We start from the raw sequence: 21,283 nt of genomic DNA, 5'->3' as shown, positions 1-21,283 counted from the left end.
ATCTCCAGTTCTGATCATCACTATGGGGAGTTGTTTGCTGGCGGATTATTATGTTTTCCTTGAAATTAAGTTTTCTGTATATGAAGCTCAGTGGTCTCTACTTCTAAGATGTCCTCGTGCATGAAGTGAGGTTGCACCAAAAAACGGCTGTATTCATTTTCATCCCTCAGCAGGAAGCCAATGACAGGGAATCAAACATTAAATACCTTCCCACAGTGCATATGCAATTCATATTTAGCAAGTGGCGGCCATATACCTGATTTATTTATTTATTTTTAAATTCATATCCTCTGCAAGTTTTTTTTAAATCACCTGAACTATGTTTTAGACATGTTTGGATACTTGTTAAAAATTATAGTTATACTCAGTTATCTTTATAATGTCTCCCGCTGTGTTATAAGGTGCTGCCCATACTGCAGTGGTATCTGTACAGTGCTACCTGCTGCACCTCCACATTAATGTTTCATCCACCTGTCGGAACACCTGACGTAAATGGGCGGAGTCCACGCACAATAAGCGATCAAATTGCGGAAGTCATGGGCAGTTGTGACAAGGCTGGCTGTGTCACTTCACTTTGCCTTAAATAAAACTGGAAAGTAGTTACATTCGCCTTCAAAATAAAAGCCTGAAGTACACAAGTAATGCTACATGAATTAGACATTTTGGCTGAATCATATCAAACCAAGATATGTAATCCATGCTGCTTAGGCCACCCATTAAGTTGCTAATATTTACCAAGGAGTCTAAATATGTGACTACCTGTCAGTGCTCTGGAAGGTTTTGTCAAGAATCACTATAAATAATTATAATTTTTAATAACAGGGTAAAGATACCTACATGCAGTAAGCCCAGAGCTTTTGGTAGCCTGGATCTGTAAAGTTTGTTTCAGTTAGGTGCCCACTTTGCAAGTTTGGTAATCCAGTATTTGCTCCGCTAGTTCCAATATTTTTTTCAAAGTTTGCCCTCTTGACTCCTTACAGCAGGCAAAGCACAGGTGGAACTAATAATGATATTAGTACTGAGGGTTTCATACCTTGACATGTTACAATGTTTAGAAAAATGCCCATTATATTTCCAGCAATCTAGGGAATTTTAAGCAGCGTTGAGACATTTGTGTTGGTAAATTAATATAAAAAAGCATATAGTTAGCATAAAAAATTAAACGACTTTGTATATTTCTTTTTTAGTGTGTGTCAAGTCAGACAAATCCAAGGGGAATTTGGATTAACGACAGTATTTCAAAAGTCCTGGCCATGGCCCCAGTTCTTTTTCAGTATGTTTCAAAGTAAGCAAATACCAGGAGGGTAGCCACAACAATACACTACAACACTTTAGAAATTGCATGTCTAAATGAAATGTAACCATGATTATCTTTAATTAATTGCACCTGTGCTTTTCACTGACATCAAAATATCTCGTATGAATTAATAAGTAACACAGAATGCCTTCATGATAACATATAATCTCTCTTTCCACGTCGCTTGAATGTCATCAGTTAAACCATATTTTTTTTATTGTTTAATCCAAAATGCAATATATGAAACGGGTTTTATTTTGAAAGGTATGACAGGAAGTCGCGTGATTATTTTTGTCTGCGTTGACACTGAGTGGATACACAGTATTTGGGTTTCCAGCCACTGACTGCTACCGTGTGTTGGAGGAGGTTCGGTTGAGCCGGTTTACTTTTTATAATACTGGCGACTGTCGGTTCAGCGTAGAGGTACGTTGTTATTTTGAAGCTTTAACCATTCATATAAACAGACTGTCATGCTAACTTAGCTAGCTGTTTAGCTCGGCAGTCTCACTGAGCAGGCTTGACAGCATCTGCAAGGTTAGCTGTGTTCGGTCACTTGGCTAGCCTCTGCCTCGTTTCACTGACCTGCAGCATCGACTGGAGGACTGTCATGCTAACTTCAACGTATTTAATACCGAAATGCATTTCTACAACGTAAATAAGTAATACAGAGGTAGGTAATTGACAGGAACTTTCTATTAAGAGTGAATAACGCTGTGGACAACAATATGTCACCATGAACAGCAGTCAGTTTACCAGACTTGACACGTAGTTGAAGTTGTTTGGAGTGTATTTGAAATGTACACACGTTATATGTGTGTTTTAGTGACACCACAGCTCTTCTTAACATGTAGGCTAGTTATTATGGTGTAGTAACAGCTTTGTCATTAGCTTCACGTTGCGCTCACCTGGGGGCTTTTCAGTTACAGGAAGTGATAAACAATGAGCAACCAGACTCTATATATATATATATATACAAGCAGACAAATACAAAGAGCGACCTTAACATCCAGTTAAAATGCAACACAGAACAATCAAATACCAAGTGCAATTTTTAATTTCAGTGACAATTAGAGTAGCAATCACATAGACCAAGAGTGCTGTTTTCTGGGTCTTTTCAATGTGACTTCAATTCCCCCATAGTGATCAGCTCAGACAGTTTCAGGTTCTTCTGTAAGGTATTCCAAGTAGAGAGGGGCAGCAAATGTAGAAGCTTTTTTGCCAATTTCTATGTAAACCTTAGGGACCAACATCAGGAGACTACTGTGAAAGCGCAGGCCATATTGATTTTGGTTTTTACACGTGTATGTATTTAAATAATGAGCAACCAGACTCTTATATATAAAAAAACAACCAATGCGAGAGTCTGTGGATGGACAGAGAGGGACATTTAGCAGCAGCATTCAGTGTACAATGGTGTGCACAGTTTCCACTGCCTGTAATAAAACATAAAGCACAATGGTATACAGTATCCAACTTATTTAGGTACAGATCACAAAGGTAAAAATGCTGTCGAAATCCTTTTCCTATTTCCAATCCGTTTCCTTACCTAAAAGATTTATTCCTGAAAAAGAAACCTAATTTAAGTTTCAGCTTGGAAACTAGGTTGTCACTGTAAAATGTAGACTCAACATAGTAAAGTAACTTGGTCTGTGTTCATATACTGCTATAATTTAACATGTCCATTATCTCACATGCACACAAACCAACAACACATTCTCCCATCCACACACACACACACACACACACACACACACAGCCATGTCTCCATCAGTACCCCTGCAGGAGATGATCCGGGCCATCAGGTCGGCAAGGACGCAGTGTGAGGAACGAGGTGTCATCCAAAGGGAGTGTGCAGCCATCCGGGCACAGTTCAGACAAGCAGACAATGGGGGGCGATCGCACAACCTGGCCAAGCTGCTCTATGTGCACATGCTGGGCTACCCCGCTCACTTTGGTCAGGTGAGGGGATTTTTGCTAATGCCTGTCATGGGTTTACTGCAGTTAAGGGGGTTGGCAGGGTGAGAAACCATCACAGGATCTGGGTTCCATTCATCTTTGAAATCCAAGTGAAGCAAAGTGTGCCAGCCCCAATGTCCTACCACTTTGTCCTAAGCAATGATCCCACACGTTATTTGTGCACTCAGCAATAATGTGTAGCAGAGCTCAAAAAACAGAAAAATGAGACTGTGCATTGTGTAGCTTTGATAAGTTAGAGATATTGCTGCTATGTAAACACTGAACTGGTCCTTCTTGCTCTTTCAGACTTCTGTGTCATTAGAAGACTTTGAATTGTGGTTAATTCCCTCAAGCAAAGTCTGCAGGAGCACTGCAAAGCCATGTCAATAAAACTGGGCCACTGACTGGGCCGCTCCAGGGGCTGCTGCTCTGAAGTTCAACTCCACTTGAAGTGGGCAAAGAGCAGCAAATTTCCCCAGGGGCATCAGTAGTGTCAGTATCTCTAGTAACTTCACATTTAATGAAGTTGTTCCTCTTCCTGCTAGATGGAGTGTGTTCGGATGATAGCCAGCCCTCGCTACAGTGAGAAGCGTGTGGGATATCTGGGAGCCATGATGCTGCTGGATGAGAAGCAGGATGCCAGTTTGCTCATCACCAACTCCATCAAGAAGTAAGGACAGATACTAAAATCTGAAAACGTATAAAAGAAGAAGTATGTATATTTTCAGTACCACTTTAATTTAAACCCCTGCATTTAGCAGTCATATATAATGAAAGCAGAAGTTCATCCACTTTACATATCAAAATTTGTTTACAGGTCTTGCAGAGTATAACTGCATATGTGAAAACAAGATGTATAAAACCGTTAGTGGCTCCAGAGGGAGCTTCAAAGCTTTGTCACTTGAGTTAGTGTCTATTGGGGCTGACTACAAGTTTGAAAATGAAAAAAAGTAAAAAGGAAGTATGGAGTTAGAAAGAAATGAGCTTAACACACCTCTGCAGCCCTCTCCTCATCTCTACTAGAGGCTGGAAGCTGGAAGCTACATTAGCTATTTGTGGTTAAGGTTGTGGCATTGTGGGTAATGTAGGCACCGGGTTTTGGCTAGAGAGAAGAATGTGTCAAACAAAAAAAGACTATCTCTTGTTCTGCTTCATGAATTTTATTTCTTTTTTTAAAAAAAGCTTCCATCTTGAGTCCAACATTGTTATTGGAGAGCAATGCTAAATAATTGCTGGAGTACACATTTAATAAACAGTTAATAAATGCCTTGTTCAGTAATGTAGTTTTTATTAGATATTAGGAAGTTGTTAAGATTTATTTACATGTCAACAATTATAACTCCTCTTACAAAGCATCCACCAGGTGGGTTATCGCAAATAAATATTACATAACACAGTATAACATAGCTTATGTAATGATATATTTCTACATATAACACTACTGTAAGATTTGTTCATGTGTGAAATCATGACATTGATATGAAAAAAGCTATGTTCCAGTATGCTATCAAGTATTCATGATCTCTGTTTACACCAGTTATGGATGCATCAACTGAGGAGTTACAGTTGTTGACAAGTAAACATGTAAAATAGCTTTATATCTGCTAACTAATGTATAATAATGCGTTGAAGCATTTTATAAGCTATTTATAATTTGCTTTACAGCTTATAAAGGCTAATGGAGTGGGTTTAAAATAGCATGTAACCAGGTTTTCTGTGTTTCATGTTTATTTCTGAAAAACTACTTAAAGATCAATAAATGTAGTGTTTCCCTCAAAACATCATAAGTGTGTTTTGAGGGATAATTGAGGATAGTACAGTTTCAAGTTATTAGAGCAATCACAGTAGACAAAATGGGGAGCAAAACATCAGAAAAGACAACCCGAGCGAGTCAGATAGAGCACAAAATTGAGGATATTTTTTTTATAACTTCAGTAAAAAGCTGAACATTTTGCACACATATCTAGTGTCATTTGTGTGTTTTTCTCTATGTGCGTGTTTTCCAGTGACCTTTCTCACAGTAACCAGTATGTGCAGTCTCTGGCTCTGTGCACGCTGGCCTGTATGGGATCAGCTGAGATGTGCAGAGATCTGGCACCAGAGATCGACAGGCTGCTCCGAGCCTCCAACTCCTACATAAAGAAGAAGGTGAGGACCTCCGCAGGTTTTTGTTTTGCTTTCCAGCAGCACTTAAAAAGATGAATATTACTACCACTGTGATCACGATGTAAAAGTAGTCCTCTATTAATTATACTGCATATATACTGTTTATATATTTGCAAGTGGTTTATTCTTTAGCTTTATTGTTTGCTGTGATAATTTCAGTAATACAGCAAAGATACATTGTTTTTCCCCCCTTTAAAAGGCGATCGCAATGAAATGTTATAACCACTGTTAAATCTTTAGTGGAAAAACAGAAAGTAAGATGTAATTTTTGTATTTTACAAGCAACATCGGGGTTCTTGCCTCAGAAACACAATGGCTTAAAAAAGTTGCTCATTTAAAACGTACTATGATTTATTATGTCCTGCTCGTTGTTGCTGGTGTTGGAGATAATGTGTTCTCCATTTATGGTCCATTTGCGCATTCATCCAATTAAATCTAACCATCTCAGTATGATTTATTATTACTTAATAACCTATTTGTGGCCTATATGAAACAGTGACACAGATTTCAGTCCTTTGTAAGCAGTAACATTTTCAGCCCACACTCACTAGGTCAGTGTAGTAATGTAATGGTGCTGATGACTTCTCTTCCTCCAGGCGGCTCTGTGTGCAGTTCACATTGTGAGAAAAGTCCATGATCTCGGGGAGCTTTTTGCGCCTGCTGCTCGCTCCCTCCTCTCTGAGAAGAATCACGGTTAGTAGATCTTAATGACTCATGTTTGTGAGCTTGTCTCATGCATAATATTTCCAACTCTTCTCTGTGGTTACTCTCATTTATCTCCAGGTGTGTTACATGGTGCCGTGGTGCTCATCATTGAGCTGTGTGAGCGGAATCCAGAAACACTGGAGCGGTTCAGAAAGGTATGGCGGATGGATGTTTATAAATATGATTTGATCTGATGAGTTCAGTACTTCTACATGTATGTAACGAGTTTGTGTCGTGTGTATTCCAGACAGTGCCAGATCTGGTTCAGATCATGAAAGGTCTGGTCCTTTCAGGGTATTCTCCAGAGCACGATGTGGCAGGGATCAGTGATCCCTTCCTGCAGGTCAGTCTGGACTTGCTTGATCATACAGTATCATATCAATATATTTCATTTTATTTGTTTTTATAGGTTATATATTGTAAGTTATAATAGATGCCTGCATTCTGCATTCTGAATTTCATTACATTGACTAAAGAGCAAAAACACCTAAATATTTTTTGGAGACATATTTTCTGTTGTTGGTATTGTATTGGTATTGGCCTCAATTTTCCTGAATCTGTGACAACAATCAACATATTTTGCCAGATTTTTTTTTTATCCAGGGTGTCGGCAGGTCCTTCAAAAGTCTTAAGATGTCTTAAATTCAATTTTAGAAATGCCTTAAAAGTCACCGAATCGTCTTGAATTTGAATTTGCAAGGTCATTATTGTCCAAACATTTGATCTAATTTTAATTAATGTCATTTATCCATTTTTAACTTACTTTTATCAAAATGAGTCAAGCTTTTCCAGGTGAATGACTACATTTCTGATGTGAAAAATCTTTAAACCTACTGTTAAACCTAATAACTTACACAGCTTTGCCCTTGCCTGTTAGCATAATGCAGATTAACCCAATTCACTCTAATAATCATATTCCTACATAACACCTACCTCTGCATGGGACCACATACATATATTCTAACTTAGAAAGCATTAAATGTATGTGTCTGACACCTGAAACCCTGTCAATGTAAACAAGGAACATTTGAGCACTTGGGTGAAAATGTAATATAAAAACAAATGTGACTTATTTTTCCAAAATATCTTGCTTTTTTCTCCAATGCCTGTGCATTAGTAATACGTTGTTCCTGTTACTTTCAGTTTCTTTTTTTCTCACTAACACTTCCTTCTTCTTACTTTTGCTGATTCTGTGCACCAAAATAACTTGGAGTCCATCTGTTCACTCTTTACTGCCTTCGTCCTCCAGGTACGCATCTTGAGGCTGCTGAGAATCCTCGGTCGCAACAATGAAGGCGCCAGTGATGCGATGAATGACCTACTAGCTCAGGTCCAGTATTCACTTTCACAAATAATGAATAAGCATTACATGAAAATTATGTTTTTGTTGTTTTTATGTTCTTCATTCTTTATTTTTAAGTTAAATTAAAGACGTTATCCAGCACTGTAACATTATTAAGTTTTTCTGTAGATGTCACACCTTTATTTATTCAGCCATCATGGGCATAGCTTTCAAAACATCGTGCCAAAGCACGACAGTTGAAAATTTGCACTGGTGCATTTACAGAAATGTTGATTGATGTGTGTTGTTTTTAGAAATGAAATGAAATGTAATGCTGACTCCTCATTTAGTCACCCAGTTTGTTTTTTCCAAAGAAACTTGAAAGAGTAGAACACATCACTTCCTGTTTGCCACAATATGTTCCAGTGGAAAGACTTACTCCAAACTGGGTGTTAACAGCAACGGCAAAAGCTTGAATCTCTTCTGTCCATTGAAAGTAGAAAAGCTCTGTTAGAAATAATGTATGTTGCTTATGTTGTTTATGAGTAATGTGCTGACGTGTCGTACAGGTGGCGACCAACACTGACAGCACTAAGACTGTTGGCAACGCTGTGCTGTATGAGACTGTTCTCACTGTGCTAGACATCAAGTCAGAGAGCGGCCTCAGGGTGAGACACTGGTCCAGCAGCACTCCTCACTGTCTTTAACCACCTTCATATTTAGGGAATAATGTCATCTAATTAATGAATAAATTCATGCTTCATTGAATTTGTGCCACAGGTTCTGGCTGTGAACATCCTGGGACGATTTCTACTGAACAATGACAGGAATATTCGGTCAGTGTTGCTTCCCCCTTCTGCATTCCTGTTATATTTTCCCTTTACATCTCTTCCTCCATCCTTCCTTCCTTCCTCTCGTATCTCTCAGGGTCATTTTACCTTTTCCATTCCACAAGGCCTACGGCAAACTCATTGCAGCCAGAGAGCGAAACCTCCCAACAGGCTGTTATCAGTCTGAGCTCACTAATCACTTTCCCTGGAGCCGCTCCTCCAGAGCCACACCAGAAGGTCACTGTCTGTCTGTTAATGCTGATCTCTCAATTTCGGGCCATGTCATTTTTCATCGGGCAGTGCAGAGACCTGTAAAGCTATTCCTTGGGGTTTTGTTATGCTGCTATTTTTTTGGATTTGTCTCCATAGGGGCAATGCCCAGGCAGGCCTGTCTGGTTTTCACCTGCAGGGGCCCTGAATCTCTCTGTAGCTGTTTGACAGTAATGGGACTAGTTCATTCCTGCGAGACCTGCCCGGATAGATAACATCTCTCTAGTGCATACATAAATACTTGAACAGTCTATGAGACATTTCAGATGAATAATTTATTTTGCCAAGTTGAAAAAGTTTAGTTTATACAGCGCTGTCAATTAATCTTGATTATTAGCTGATAGTTTAGAATATCTATCTATTTGTTAAATATATTCTGCCACATTTCACACTCAGGATCAAACTGACCACAGTGTAAACCTCACAGCACTTCTTCACGATGAAGCTTAAAACCTGTAATTTTAATATTGGGCTGTTCTGTATGCTTGTCCAGGTACATCGCCATGACCTCTCTTCAAAAGATTGTCGGGACAGACCACAACGCTGTGCAGCGCCACCGGGGAACCATCGTGGACTGCCTGAAGGACCAGGATGCTTCTGTCAAGCGGTAACTTTTCATCTCTTCTCCATTTGTCAGGCACAGCTGTTACTCCATAGATGTTCAGTAAAGATGACACCGTGAGGTCGTGCTTTTCAATGCCACTCCCTAACGTGTGCTCTGAGGAAATCTTCTAACATGATTTTGATTCAGTTTTTTTCTAAATGTCAAGGGCTCCCTTCATTTTTAAGTGGAAATCAATCAATCTTCCTAGAGGTGGAAAACCTGTCTAATAGTATGTAATATCCTTATTTTATGTTTGGGAGATTCTCTGATGTTTTTGCCAGTTTAATGCATTATAAATTTAAAACAGCATCGCTTAGTAGTAAGTTTTGCTAATATCATAAACGTTTATTGATCCAGACCACACTTTGAAACTGATGTTGCTCCAAACAGTGTCTCTTCAGTGATCTATTTCTTCTTTGTTGTTAAAGATGAGTAGAATTCAGGGAACTCACATACCAGTAAAATTATCTCCTGCATCACCTTTAAGATTCTTTGAGATGCTTTTGACCGTGCTGCCACACACCATGTCGCCAAAGTTGCCTTTGTATTTACATTGAAAACAATAGAGGCATCGGCAGCAACCACTTGCTGTCTGAAAGCACATCTACACAGAGAGATACATTAAAGGGAAAATGCACTGACTATGGATGTCCAGTCAGTGTTGATAAATGTAGGCAATTGAAGCAAAAAGTTCTTCAATGCGTACTATAATTAACCAAGAGATCTGTGTTCTCCTGCTCACAGAGCACTGTCAGAAGTGCCTACATGTACCAGGAGGCATTGCACACAGGCTTCTAACACATGACTTTTGTTGCATAGCTAACAAGAACAGTAGCCTGGCTGATCACACCAAAATCCTATCTATGCCGGTCGACAAGCGATTCTGCTCCTCTGGCTGTTTCTCTCTCTCTCTGCCTGTGTGTGTGTGTGTGTGTGCCCGTCTTTCTTGCTCTCCGTGTAGACAAAACTGACAAATTTGTGGAACAAGTATAGTGGATGGGACGTTTATCAGTGTGCTTTCTTTCCTGCTGCTAAGCTAGGCTTAGCTAGACTTTCTCAATCAACATAACACACAATGAGGCATTTATTGCTTGATTCAACTACATTTGCCATCGACACTGATTGGACATCCACATAAAAAGGCATTTTTTCACTTTAAATAATTCAAATTTACAGCTTCAATAAAAAACCATGAAAAATTGCAGAATTGTTGATATTGGATACCATTTTCAATACCATTGGGAAAATTTGAAATTGAGTGCATAAAATTAAAAATTTGTATTAAAAGATACATTTAATGCAATGCTTCAATATGACAACAATTACTTTTCTTTACTGCAAAACTGCAAAATGACTGTAGACATACACAAGAATAAGAGAGCGAGAAAGTGCAGCTGGTATCGTTGTATCAATAGCACTGAGAATGAGTATTCAATCCATTTCAATGGATTTCTGTACTGAGTGGTCAATATTTTTGACAGCTTCATGTGGGACACACAATACTATGATTCAGTATCACACTTTGTTTTATCTCAATTGCCCAGAAAACCGCTCTTCATAATGCAGCAAAGTACAAGTACAGTTTTTTTAATTCCTGGTATGAAACTATTTTTTTTTGTTTTCCCACAGTACATTACATAATTACTTGTGATGACATAATACCACTATTGTAGACAAAAAGACCATGATAACATTATTCTGGATGTGTGCTACCTAGTGATTTCCAGCCCTACTAATGAGAGCGATTAAAAAAAGCAATACATAATTGATCCCTTTGGGATTGTCCTCACATGGCCCAGGTCCACAGAAAAGTCAAATACCAAACAGTAACCCAGGGGTACAGACAGCTCACTGTGCTGTTAAAGGGCACTTCAGCAGGGTGGATTTTATTGACATGGGAGAGTCTTCCTGCTGCAAAAGCACTCTGACGGAATTCTGGTAGTTAATGGATGCAGAGCTTGAACTCACTGAGCATCATAACTACATCTGGGTCAGCTGAGAACCCGCTGATCTCAGCTGCATAAACACTGAATGAAACATAGTTTCAGTTTTGATTTCAAATATGGTGAATTGAAAGAGAAATGAAATGGCATCAGACTCTCTGGTTACAGCAGAATCATTTTAAAGGAACGGTATGTTCACACAAAACTAGCAACACTAATCCTCTCTGGTTGTCTCTGCAGCCGCGCGTTGGAGCTCTCCTTGGCGCTGGTATCGGCCTCCAACATCCGCTCCATGATGAAGGAGCTGCTCCTCTTCCTCTCCTCCTGCCCCCCTGAGCTCAGGGCTCACGCTGCCAGCGGCATATTCAACGCTGCTGAGAGGTGAGTGATACACTGCAGAAATGTGCACATAGATAATTGTATTACAAGCACACACCAAATCTATGCATGTGAGAACACATACATTCACGTGCACATGAATACGTTTAATGTGATGCAGCTGTTTAAGTGTTTAGGCTGTAACAAACAGTCTCTGTGCTTATATATACTGTATGTTGCTCTATGTCTCACTCTGTGTCTGTCTCCGCTCTCAATGACACCCCTGTCTCCTTTAGTGGCACTGTGACGAAGAATTGCCGTCTCTGTTTCTACTGTATACCACTCTACCTCTTGATGCACTTTGTTTTTGTGAATAGTTTTGCAGATAGATTTGTGTGTGTGTGTGTGTGTGACTCACCCAGAAGCACCACTGAGTGTGTGTGTCTCTGTCTCTGTCAGGTATGCACCCTCCCAGCGCTGGCACATTGACACCATCCTGCATGTCCTCACCACGGTAAATACAGAGCCCCTCACCCTGCTGCCTCTTACATGGGTTTCTGACCCTGCTGCTCTTTTTAAGTTCTTTACTGCCATCACAAATGCACTAAGCCTTCATGTAGAAACCAGGGGCTACATATGTGAAGGCTGTGCAAGCATAAAAATGCTCAATTTGCATTGTATAAACAAAACAAGAGACAATGTGTTCCTCCTCTGTACAGACTTTCATACATGTAGCCCCGGTTCCTGATTAAGGCCATATATCCTGGACTATTGCTTTCCATTTTTTAACAGCCCTACTTTTCATATGTGCTACATCTAGGAAAGAGAAAAAATTAGATCCTCATGATTGGAGCAACAGTTAATGCTTACCTTACCCCTTCACACGGTCCCCTAAAAAGGATGGAGTGTACAGAAAGGACAGAGTGTATAGAAAGGATAATGGTGGAGATGTGGCATTAATTTAAGCTTACACCACACTGGTAAATGTCTTTTATAATGTATATAAACTATGATGGAAGTCTACCCCGAAGTGAGGTCATTGTGTCTGGGAGCGAATGTAGGGCGACCCAAATACTTCGGCCAGCTGTCAAACTAATGGAGTTTGGTGTGTGTGCTTGTGTTTTTACTCTGATTTCCACTCTGCCAGGCAGGGGGCGACGTGCGAGATGAAACTGTGCCCAACCTGATCCAGCTCATCACCAACGCCTCAGAGCTGCACTGTTACACCGTCCACAAGCTCTACCGGGCTCTGCTTACTGACATCTCTCAGGTGTGTGCTTGTGTTTGTGTTTGTGTTTTTGTGTGTGTGTGTGTGTGTGTGTGTGTGTGTGTGTGTATTTCCTACTTTTAAAGGAGGGCTTCAAAGCTTTAGAGAGATTGGCTCATTGATCAGCTTACTCATGCAGTCAGCCTCTATGCGGTCTCGAAACCCATCAGCTATTGGTCTAAAGACTGTTTAGTCTATGCAGATAAATTGAAACAAAGCTAATAAAAAAAGCTAAATTGTCGTCAGGTGATAGCCAGTTGGTTCCAAGATTGCATTTCGGCCAGTGCCTTCCACTGTATTTTTCTCTCTACATGGACTGTTTACCTTCATGCGACCAAAGCCTGCTAATTTGTGATTGTGGTCATAACTACTTGGAATACAAAAGGAAACCAGAACACTTCTCTTACCAAAAGCTTGTCCCTTTGCCTCTTGATTCTATATACATATGCAGATATCTTTTTGCAGAGATTCACCTGCATGCTGATTTTTTATCAAACAATAAATGGTGATTAGTGATTAGATTTGTCATAGGAAGACTACTTTAAGTCCTCTAAAAAAAAATTTATATTTAGTGATATTTGTGTATATTTTTCATTTTACATCCCATTACAATACCAGCACCTCAGTTATTTTACATGTCCTTTAAGTGGCATGAGCTAATAAAAAATGACAAAATACAGTTATGCAATTCCATTGGCAAATAAAACAAAACAAACTACAGAAAACTGATCCGGATCCGTGCAATAGGTGTCAAGACAAAAGTAGTCAATTATAGGCTTTGAGAGACTTCAAATACAATAAAGAGAAGACCTTTGTTAGGTAGTGCAGAGTAGGCCTCACCCTTTGCTCACACATACACACTCACACATATTGAGCAAAGCAGACATATCAATTCACTCTGACACGACTCGTTTAACATGAAAAGCCCGAATTCTCATATTTCCTAGCTTTGAACCAAACCCATCTTAGATCCCTAAAGATATCTATTGTCAGTTTTGGTTTGAAAAGACAGTTACTATTTGAAAGTCATGTTCAAAACCTGATGCAACAAGCAGTCTGACATCAGAGCAGCAAGATTTGAAAGTTAAATCAAATATCTCTCACTTAAAGGTCCAGTGTGGAGGATTCAGTGGCATCTAGCAGAGAAACTTCTCCTGTGTTCCAAGTGTGCAGCAGAACTACGGTGGCTGGCACAAAAACGCAAAAGGCGTACAGCCAGTGTTCAGTTTGACCACTCTGGGCTACTGTAGAGGATCAAATCTGAATTGCTCATTCTAAGGAAACAAAAACAATCATTTGTATTGTAAGGTGATTATAAACTAATGAAAACACCATCATTAAAAATATATTCCATATCTGCCAATAGATCCTTCACACTGATAGATATAGCCAATAAATCCTACACACTGGACTTTTTGTCCACACTAACACAAGGGCTGCTTGTAAATTTTGCATACCATCTTTTCATTTATTTCAATCTATCAGCATCATAAAATAGATTAGAGTTTTGGACTGAACACCTATAGACTCATATTATTGTTATGTAAATATAAAAAGAAAAAACATGTTTTATTTGAGGATCATTTTGTAACACAGCATAATGTGCAAAACTCAAGAGATGCTCATTAAACGAAAAGTGTGTGTCAGTCTTGAACCAGATAGAGCTGGTTTGGTTCCGTGGCAGTGAGAATAGCTACGCTTTCAGTGAAATTGGCTGATGCAACCAGGTTTATTTTTGGAACCAAGTCAGATGAGCAGCCATGTACTCATCTGCAGTGTGGTGCAGTTTCCCATCTTCCACCACATTAACTTGCAGTCAGTTCAGGGAAAAGTGGCTCTGATGTTTCAGACTGCTACGCTGACCGGCAAGCCAATCTCCCTCAAACATAAAATATTACTCTGTGATTATATTTTAGTGTGATGTGTGTGTGCAGTTGTGCGAGTGTAACATTTGTGTGTGCAGCAATCCCTGGTGCAGGTGGCATGCTGGTGTATAGGAGAGTATGGAGACCTGCTGCTGAGAGGAGAATGTCAGGAGACTGAGCCTGTCCAGGTATGCAGCCCCAACACAGACGTATAATAAAATATTAATCTTAAGTGATTAAGCCTATTGCTAGATTTTAAAAGGTTTTACATTCTGGTAACACACAAACAAACGTTTTGCATTTTCTGCCATTTTAATCCATAGTTTAAGTATTATAAAAATGCTATGTCAGATTTCAGATCTCATACTGACACATCTCTCATTCAGGTAACCGAGGATGATGTCCTGGATGCCTTGGAAACTGTGTTGCAGTCCCACATGTCGTCCCCGGCGACCAGAGGCTTTGCTCTCACCGCCACCATGAAACTGAGCACACGCATCACTGATAATGTGGAGTAAGAAACACTTCTGTTACTCATAGCTAACAGTGACCAGGTACAGCTGAGGCACAGCAAAAAGCCACTGCGGCAAGTCAGATATATTTTCAATTCGATTCAATTGATTGTTTGTCCCAAGGGGTATTTACAAAAAAAAAAATCATAAAAAAATTAATAAATAAAAACACATAGAGCACAAACAACATGGCATAGAAACAGATGACAGTAGTCATTAATCTGTGCATTGGGTGACTTGCACCCAAAAAGAAGAAAAGAACAAAAAACAACATCAACAGTTAACCAAAGGTCGTCAAAGGTCACTGTGATGTCACAAAACATATTTTGGCCATAACTCAAGAATTCATACACTAATTATGGCAAAATTTCATATAAATGTCTGATATGATAAAATGATGAAGTGGCAACATTTTATATCCTGAAGGTCAAAGGTCAACTTCACTGTGACATCACAGTGTTTTCTGGCCATTATTCAGCACCCGGGAACAGAAGGGGAGACATTTGGTCAGATCGTGAAGTGGTGACTGCTGATCTTATAAATCCTCTCTGCTCTCTAGTTGAGGATGTGTGTGTGTAGCATCCATGTTTTAGAATATTAAGCTTCTTTGCAGAAACATCCATATTTGATGCATCATCTGCCGTCATGACTACATATGAATTAGGACAGAAACATATGTAAACATACAGAAAAACAGCTGCAAAGTAGAAAATACTGCTGATTCAGACAATTTCTCAACAGTTGCAGTAATTTCTGAATAGTCCTCTAACTGCTTGTCCTTCTCTTCATTACTTCCCCCCTGCCAGCCGAATCAGAAGCATCGTCAGCATCTATGGCAGCTGTATAGATGTGGAGCTCCAGCAGAGGGCAGTTGAATACAATGCTCTATTCAAAAAATATGACCATATGAGGTATGTAACAGCATGGTGAAGAAGTCAGTCTTTCCTGTTCTGTGTAAAATCTTGTATTATCTTATTTCTGTTTTTCCTTTGAAAATTTAAAAGGAGAAGATGAGAAAAGTATGTTTATCTGGCCATAAGAAGCTGAGATGTGCCCTCTCCCCGCAGGGCAGCGGTGCTGGAGAGGATGCCTGTGATCGAAAAGAACTCCCCAGGTCATACCAACGGAGAGTCAACAGGGGACACCATCAAGGAGATCCAAACAGCTAAAATCAAGCAGGGAGAGCCGCTGCTGCCACAGCAACCTGCTAACCAGGTACATTACAATTTTTCCAGCAATTTTACTGTCGCTGTCAAATGTCAGATGTCGCAATAAAGTCATGAGAGTTTTACCTCAGTTGGTGCGCACTCCTATGATGTCGATCGTTTGGTGTAAGAAGGTCATGAAACTCAATCCAAGCTGCCTTTTAAGTCAGTAATTTTCTCAAATACGTTTAATACGATGGTAAGTTTTCAGTCTCGCCTCAACTAGATAAAAGTTCAACGACGTAAACATTCTCAACAACCACGAGCTGTACTCTCAAGCAGCAAACAGGAAGCAGCAAACTGTAGGACAGTAAGCATGGAGGAGAATCTGAGGATGGATGAGCAAGTCTTTCTTCACTTGTACTGAGGAAGAGGAGGAGAAACTGGTGGAGTTTGGAGTGAACAAGAGTCTGTTTAATTGTGCGTGTATCTGATCCACCTACCAGCACCTACTTAAGTGAGAAATCTTTATTTTTGAAAGGTTTGCCTCTCATTGCTACAGACTCCTCCAACTAAAGTAGTGCAAGTAACCAACAGAGGCTGGTAGAGGTTGAGGTGACAAAATCCAAGATGTAAAGTTTGTGAGCAAATATCGTTTATTTATATGGATTATATTGATGTAGAACTGGCAACAATGTTGTCAATGTATGACGCTTTTTATCTTGTGTTTCTAGAGTTATGTGTTTTTGCGAACATGTAGGTAGTATTTCTTATAGGGAGACTGGCGTAATATTTTCCACCTGGAGCAGGATGGGAAATAACTACAAAAGGAATCTTGTTGTAGTCTTAAAAATAGTGACCCTGCAAGATCCCTAGTCTTTGCAAAATTTGTGACTAAAAACTCACTTTGTCTTCAGATGTGAGAGGGTGTCAAACTGTTCTGGGGTATGGTAGGCATTAGTCAAGACTGGACTGCTGACTCTTGTTTATATTTGCCAGTTTAATTTGTCTCTATCTGACTTTTTTTGTTGGTGAACTGTTGATTTTCAAAACTTTTTTAGCATCATCGGGTCAGGCTCCAGCTGTCTTATGACCATGTTACATGATGAGCCAGCACATCCGCACAGGTCCTCAGGCAAAGCTTTAGTTAGCGTAGGCTAGGCCAAAAACTTAAAGTAAACGGACTCTTGACACTGCAAATACCTGCCTGAGGCTAATAAGCTAATATCTTTTTGTATGTGACAGGCTAAATTGTAAATATTTTAGTGTTACATTATCATATCCTCTGATTTTGGGCTGTCCATAATGAATAGAGGTTCTGTACTCAGGCAGACTAGGTGGAGGTCAGGTCTTGTGTTATTTCCCTTTCCCACAGTCAAGGGTTTTGTTTGCCAGCCTCTTGTTTTCTGTGTGTGTGTGTGTGTGTGTTAAGTCACATTAGACTGAAAAGAAGCTCAGCTAACTGGTTTGGAAGCAATATTCTACTGAAGTACACAAATATCAAACACAGGAGTGAGGATACGGTTGTAGACTTTCAACTTAATGGCACAGAAGTTGATACCATGATACCGGCTTTTCAGTGGTGTCCTATTTTTCCTGAATATGTTCATTCACCGTTCAGATATGGACTCATTCAAATAACGTTCACACAGCCTGACTTTCCATAAACGTACTCGTTTTGAATATGCAGAGCAATGTGTTCTGTCCAGATTAAAATCTTCAACAGTCCGTTTTCTCATTCTGTCTGTGGTTTTCTCTCAGGTGTGTGATCTCTTGGACCTGCTGGGAGGCTCTGAGGAGACTCTGCAGCCGAGCCCCGCGGCCAGCAGTGCAGCACCCGGCCTGCCCGTCAACACAGCCAGCACTGCTGGAGGAGACCTCCTGGATCTGCTGGGAGGGTTAGAGCCTGCACCCCTCGCACCAGGTGTGACGCTAGGACATGAAAGTAGAGAATGCAAATTTGAATGGACTGTAACATGAATTGTGCCGTCAGAAAATCTCTCCTAACCTCCCGCAGTGTTATTTGTTCAACAATTGGTTTATTGGCGTTTTGAAATTATAACAGATATTACATATAAATAAAATAGTTTTGGCAGCAAATATGGTCTACCGCAAAATGGAAAGGCAAGGCAAATAAAATAATAAATAAATAAAATAAAATAAAAACTAAAACAATTAAAATAAAGGTGAAAACAGATGTTACAGTAAATTACAATGTACAGAAACTGTGAAGAGGCTACAGCACTTTGTATTCCTATTTGCAATTGCCTGGACCCCACTCCCATCTCTGCTTTTATTGATCCTCATCATCATTTTGTTAAAAAAATCTATGAAGCTCCCCCAGATATTCTCTAAAACTGACAACTTTGCTTGTGTAAAATATGTCAGTTTTTCCATAGCCACACATGTTGATAAATCCTTAATATATTGCTTTAGTAATAATACATTTCATTTGTAAGAGCCTTTCTCAGCACTAAAGGGCACTTTACACTTTATACTTGGTTTGTTTACATCTTTTCATCCAGTATCTATTGCTCTCTTAGCTTGTAGCTTTAGAGACACACGTCTATTAATGCACAGTCAGTCTTCCTGGTAATAAAAGCACCCGGATTATAAATACCCAAGATACACAACTTTGGCCAACAAGGGATTTTCAGTGTTGTCATCTGTCTACCTCGCGCAGTGTTGATATTTTTTGTGCGTTTGGTTTTGCAAAATTTTTGTTTTAAGCTAATGCACCTTTTTTTCTCAAATCTGTTCTCCATAGCTCCCACAGTGCCGGTGTATGAGAAAGACGGTGTGACTTTGACACTAAGTTGTGAGAAACAGTCAGAAACAAGCCTGACAGTCACACTAACAGCCTTCAACTCCACTGACTCAGACATCAGCAGCTTCACCCTGCAGGCTGCAGTACCCAAGGTTTGTCTCAGTACCTGGGATTAAACACACAAGTTCTCTCAGGAGCAAGTTTTCTCTGAAATCACTGACTTTCAGCTGCCAGGGCTCATTAGAAAATAGAGCAGCTTGTTGCAGAATAAGCATTTATTGTACTGTCTGTCTCTCTACACTCGACCTGTCAGTGTTGCTTGCAGGGTGCAGTTTTTAGACCCTGTCATGCTCTCATCAGTAGGCACCAGTGCAGACCTGAACACCGTGCATGTGTTTTGGTGCTTTAAACTTCAAAGTTCCATTTGATCTCCTCCCAGAGTGTCCAGTTACACATGAAGGCTCCCAGTGGGGACTCTCTTCCTGCACGAGGCACAGCTAAAGTGACCCAGATGGTGGTCCTCAACAACCCAAACAAGGTGGGTTTGACACACACAGACACAAAACTGTCATACTGGGTTACCAAAGTCATGGAAAACCTGGAAAAGTCATGGAATTAGTCAAAATGATTGAAAGTTTTGGAAAAGTCCTGGATTTTTTTGTTGCTGAAATTGTTACAGTAATCTTGCATGGATAACCTTCCACATCATGTAAAGATGTATTTTCTGAAGCTGTAGATTTAATGAAGTTTTAATATGCGTTAGTGTGTGACGTTTCATTTTCCATCGCGTACGTTTCTTCATTTTCTCTCCATATTCTGTCTCTCCCTCCATGTATTTCAGCTAGCTAAAAAATATGTTTGAATAGAGTTTTAGTCTGATATGTTTTTTAAAAAAACACCAAGCAAGGACAGGACAGGGCAAGAAAAAAATATTTTAAGCCCTTAAAAAGTCATGGAAATTTTGTCCATGAAATTGTGTGGGAACCCTGTACAGTGAGTAATTTTATCTCAGAGAAATTTAAAAGTAAATAAATTAAACTGTGAAGAAAATGTCTTTATTTTTTTTTTTTTTTTTTGGTTGCTGGAAATAAAAATTAAATAGATGTGACTAGTACATTTCAGTTGTGGACATCTCTGTTACAAAAATCTGGCAAATTTAGGAATATTCCAAAGTAAAAATCCCACATTTCTATTGTGACATTACTTCAGATCGGAAAATTGAGGAGCAATAAAATAAAATTTTTTTTTAAAAAACTGACAATAACCGAAATACTTGAGTTCAGGGTATCTCGAACTACGCCCATTCTCAAATTTTTACTGTATCAGAGTCTGTTCAACTGCAAAATATCTGCTGGTTTCACTGGTCCGGCCGACTTGACATCAAATTAGGCTGCATATGCGGCCCCCGAACCAAAATGAGTCTGACACTGGTGGTCTTACACATCCCTCTTCTCCAGCAAGCCTTATCTGCGAGGAAGAAAAGAACTCCCTGCTAAAGTTTGTGCAGAAAAGTTAGATCAGTTATCCAAAATTACAACATCAGAGTCTTCACACTTCACTTTTCACACATCTCCCACAAACCTGTTGCTGTATTTGGCAAAGAACAATACATCATTGCCAAGTGTGCGTGCCACGTTCCTGTGCCTAACCGCGTTTTCTTACACCCAGCCGAGTGGAAGCAGAGCCGGCTTCAGCTGCATCACAATATCAAATCCTTCTCCCTCCTCCAGGTGAACCTGAAGATGAGGATCCGCATATCTTACACCAGCCGAGGCTCAGCCTTTCAGGATACGGTCCAGATCGACTCCTTCCCTGGACTCAATGCTGCCGGCCACTGACAGCGGCCTCTCAGTGCAACAGGACTATGACAACAGTCTGTGGATGAGTCAGCAGGCCTCGCCCATCACTGACAGAAAGGTTTTTTTTTTTTTCACCCTCTACACTACCGTCCAAGCTGCTGTCTCTGAAATTCCTGATTTTGTTTGTGTTTTTTACGGCTGCTGTTCTTTGACAGGAAATCGCCGCCTCCTACATGAACTCACATAGTTCACCCCTCCTCTGCAATCCAAGTGTAAATGTGACTGATTATTTGACATGGCACAAGCTTTGGAATATTTTCTCAGTGTCTGGGGTATTTGTGGTGACAAAAATTTTTTTTTTTTCTAAAGCAACTAAAGCTGATTGTAGTTGTTTCGCTCCATGAACACGTACTGTCATGTGACTCCTGTCAGTCAGTATGCGCCACTAGATCAATTATCCTCACATAACATATTTCCTTTCTTTAATGTTTGCCTTTATTTCATCTTCACTTTGGTTGAAAAAAGCAGATGAACACTAATGATCCACTACTACTATT

General features: G+C 39.8%; 1 protein-coding gene across 1 annotated transcript; it reads left to right on the top strand.

The window, feature by feature from the left end:
• Window positions 1-1,632: 1,632 nt before the first annotated feature.
• ap1g2 (adaptor related protein complex 1 subunit gamma 2) lies at window positions 1,633-21,047 on the top strand. The gene is made up of 22 exons (XM_042497340.1): window positions 1,633-1,720; window positions 3,054-3,256; window positions 3,799-3,923; window positions 5,260-5,401; window positions 6,016-6,112; window positions 6,203-6,279; window positions 6,372-6,467; window positions 7,374-7,454; window positions 7,976-8,074; window positions 8,187-8,242; window positions 9,000-9,113; window positions 11,294-11,434; window positions 11,831-11,885; window positions 12,519-12,641; window positions 14,602-14,691; window positions 14,890-15,017; window positions 15,822-15,926; window positions 16,083-16,230; window positions 17,922-18,084; window positions 18,928-19,079; window positions 19,367-19,465; window positions 20,658-21,047. Exons 2-22 carry the CDS (start codon window positions 3,056-3,058, stop codon window positions 20,763-20,765), a joined length of 2,400 nt encoding a protein of 799 aa, XP_042353274.1. The 5' UTR covers window positions 1,633-1,720; window positions 3,054-3,055; the 3' UTR covers window positions 20,766-21,047.
• The last annotated feature ends 236 nt before the right edge of the window (window positions 21,048-21,283 follow it).

Source organism: Plectropomus leopardus, chromosome 12 (assembly GCF_008729295.1).
Source record: "Plectropomus leopardus isolate mb chromosome 12, YSFRI_Pleo_2.0, whole genome shotgun sequence".
NCBI lineage: Eukaryota > Metazoa > Chordata > Actinopteri > Perciformes > Serranidae > Plectropomus > Plectropomus leopardus.
Note: the sequence above shows the minus strand (reverse complement) of the source record. Positions and strands in the feature narration are given on the sequence as shown.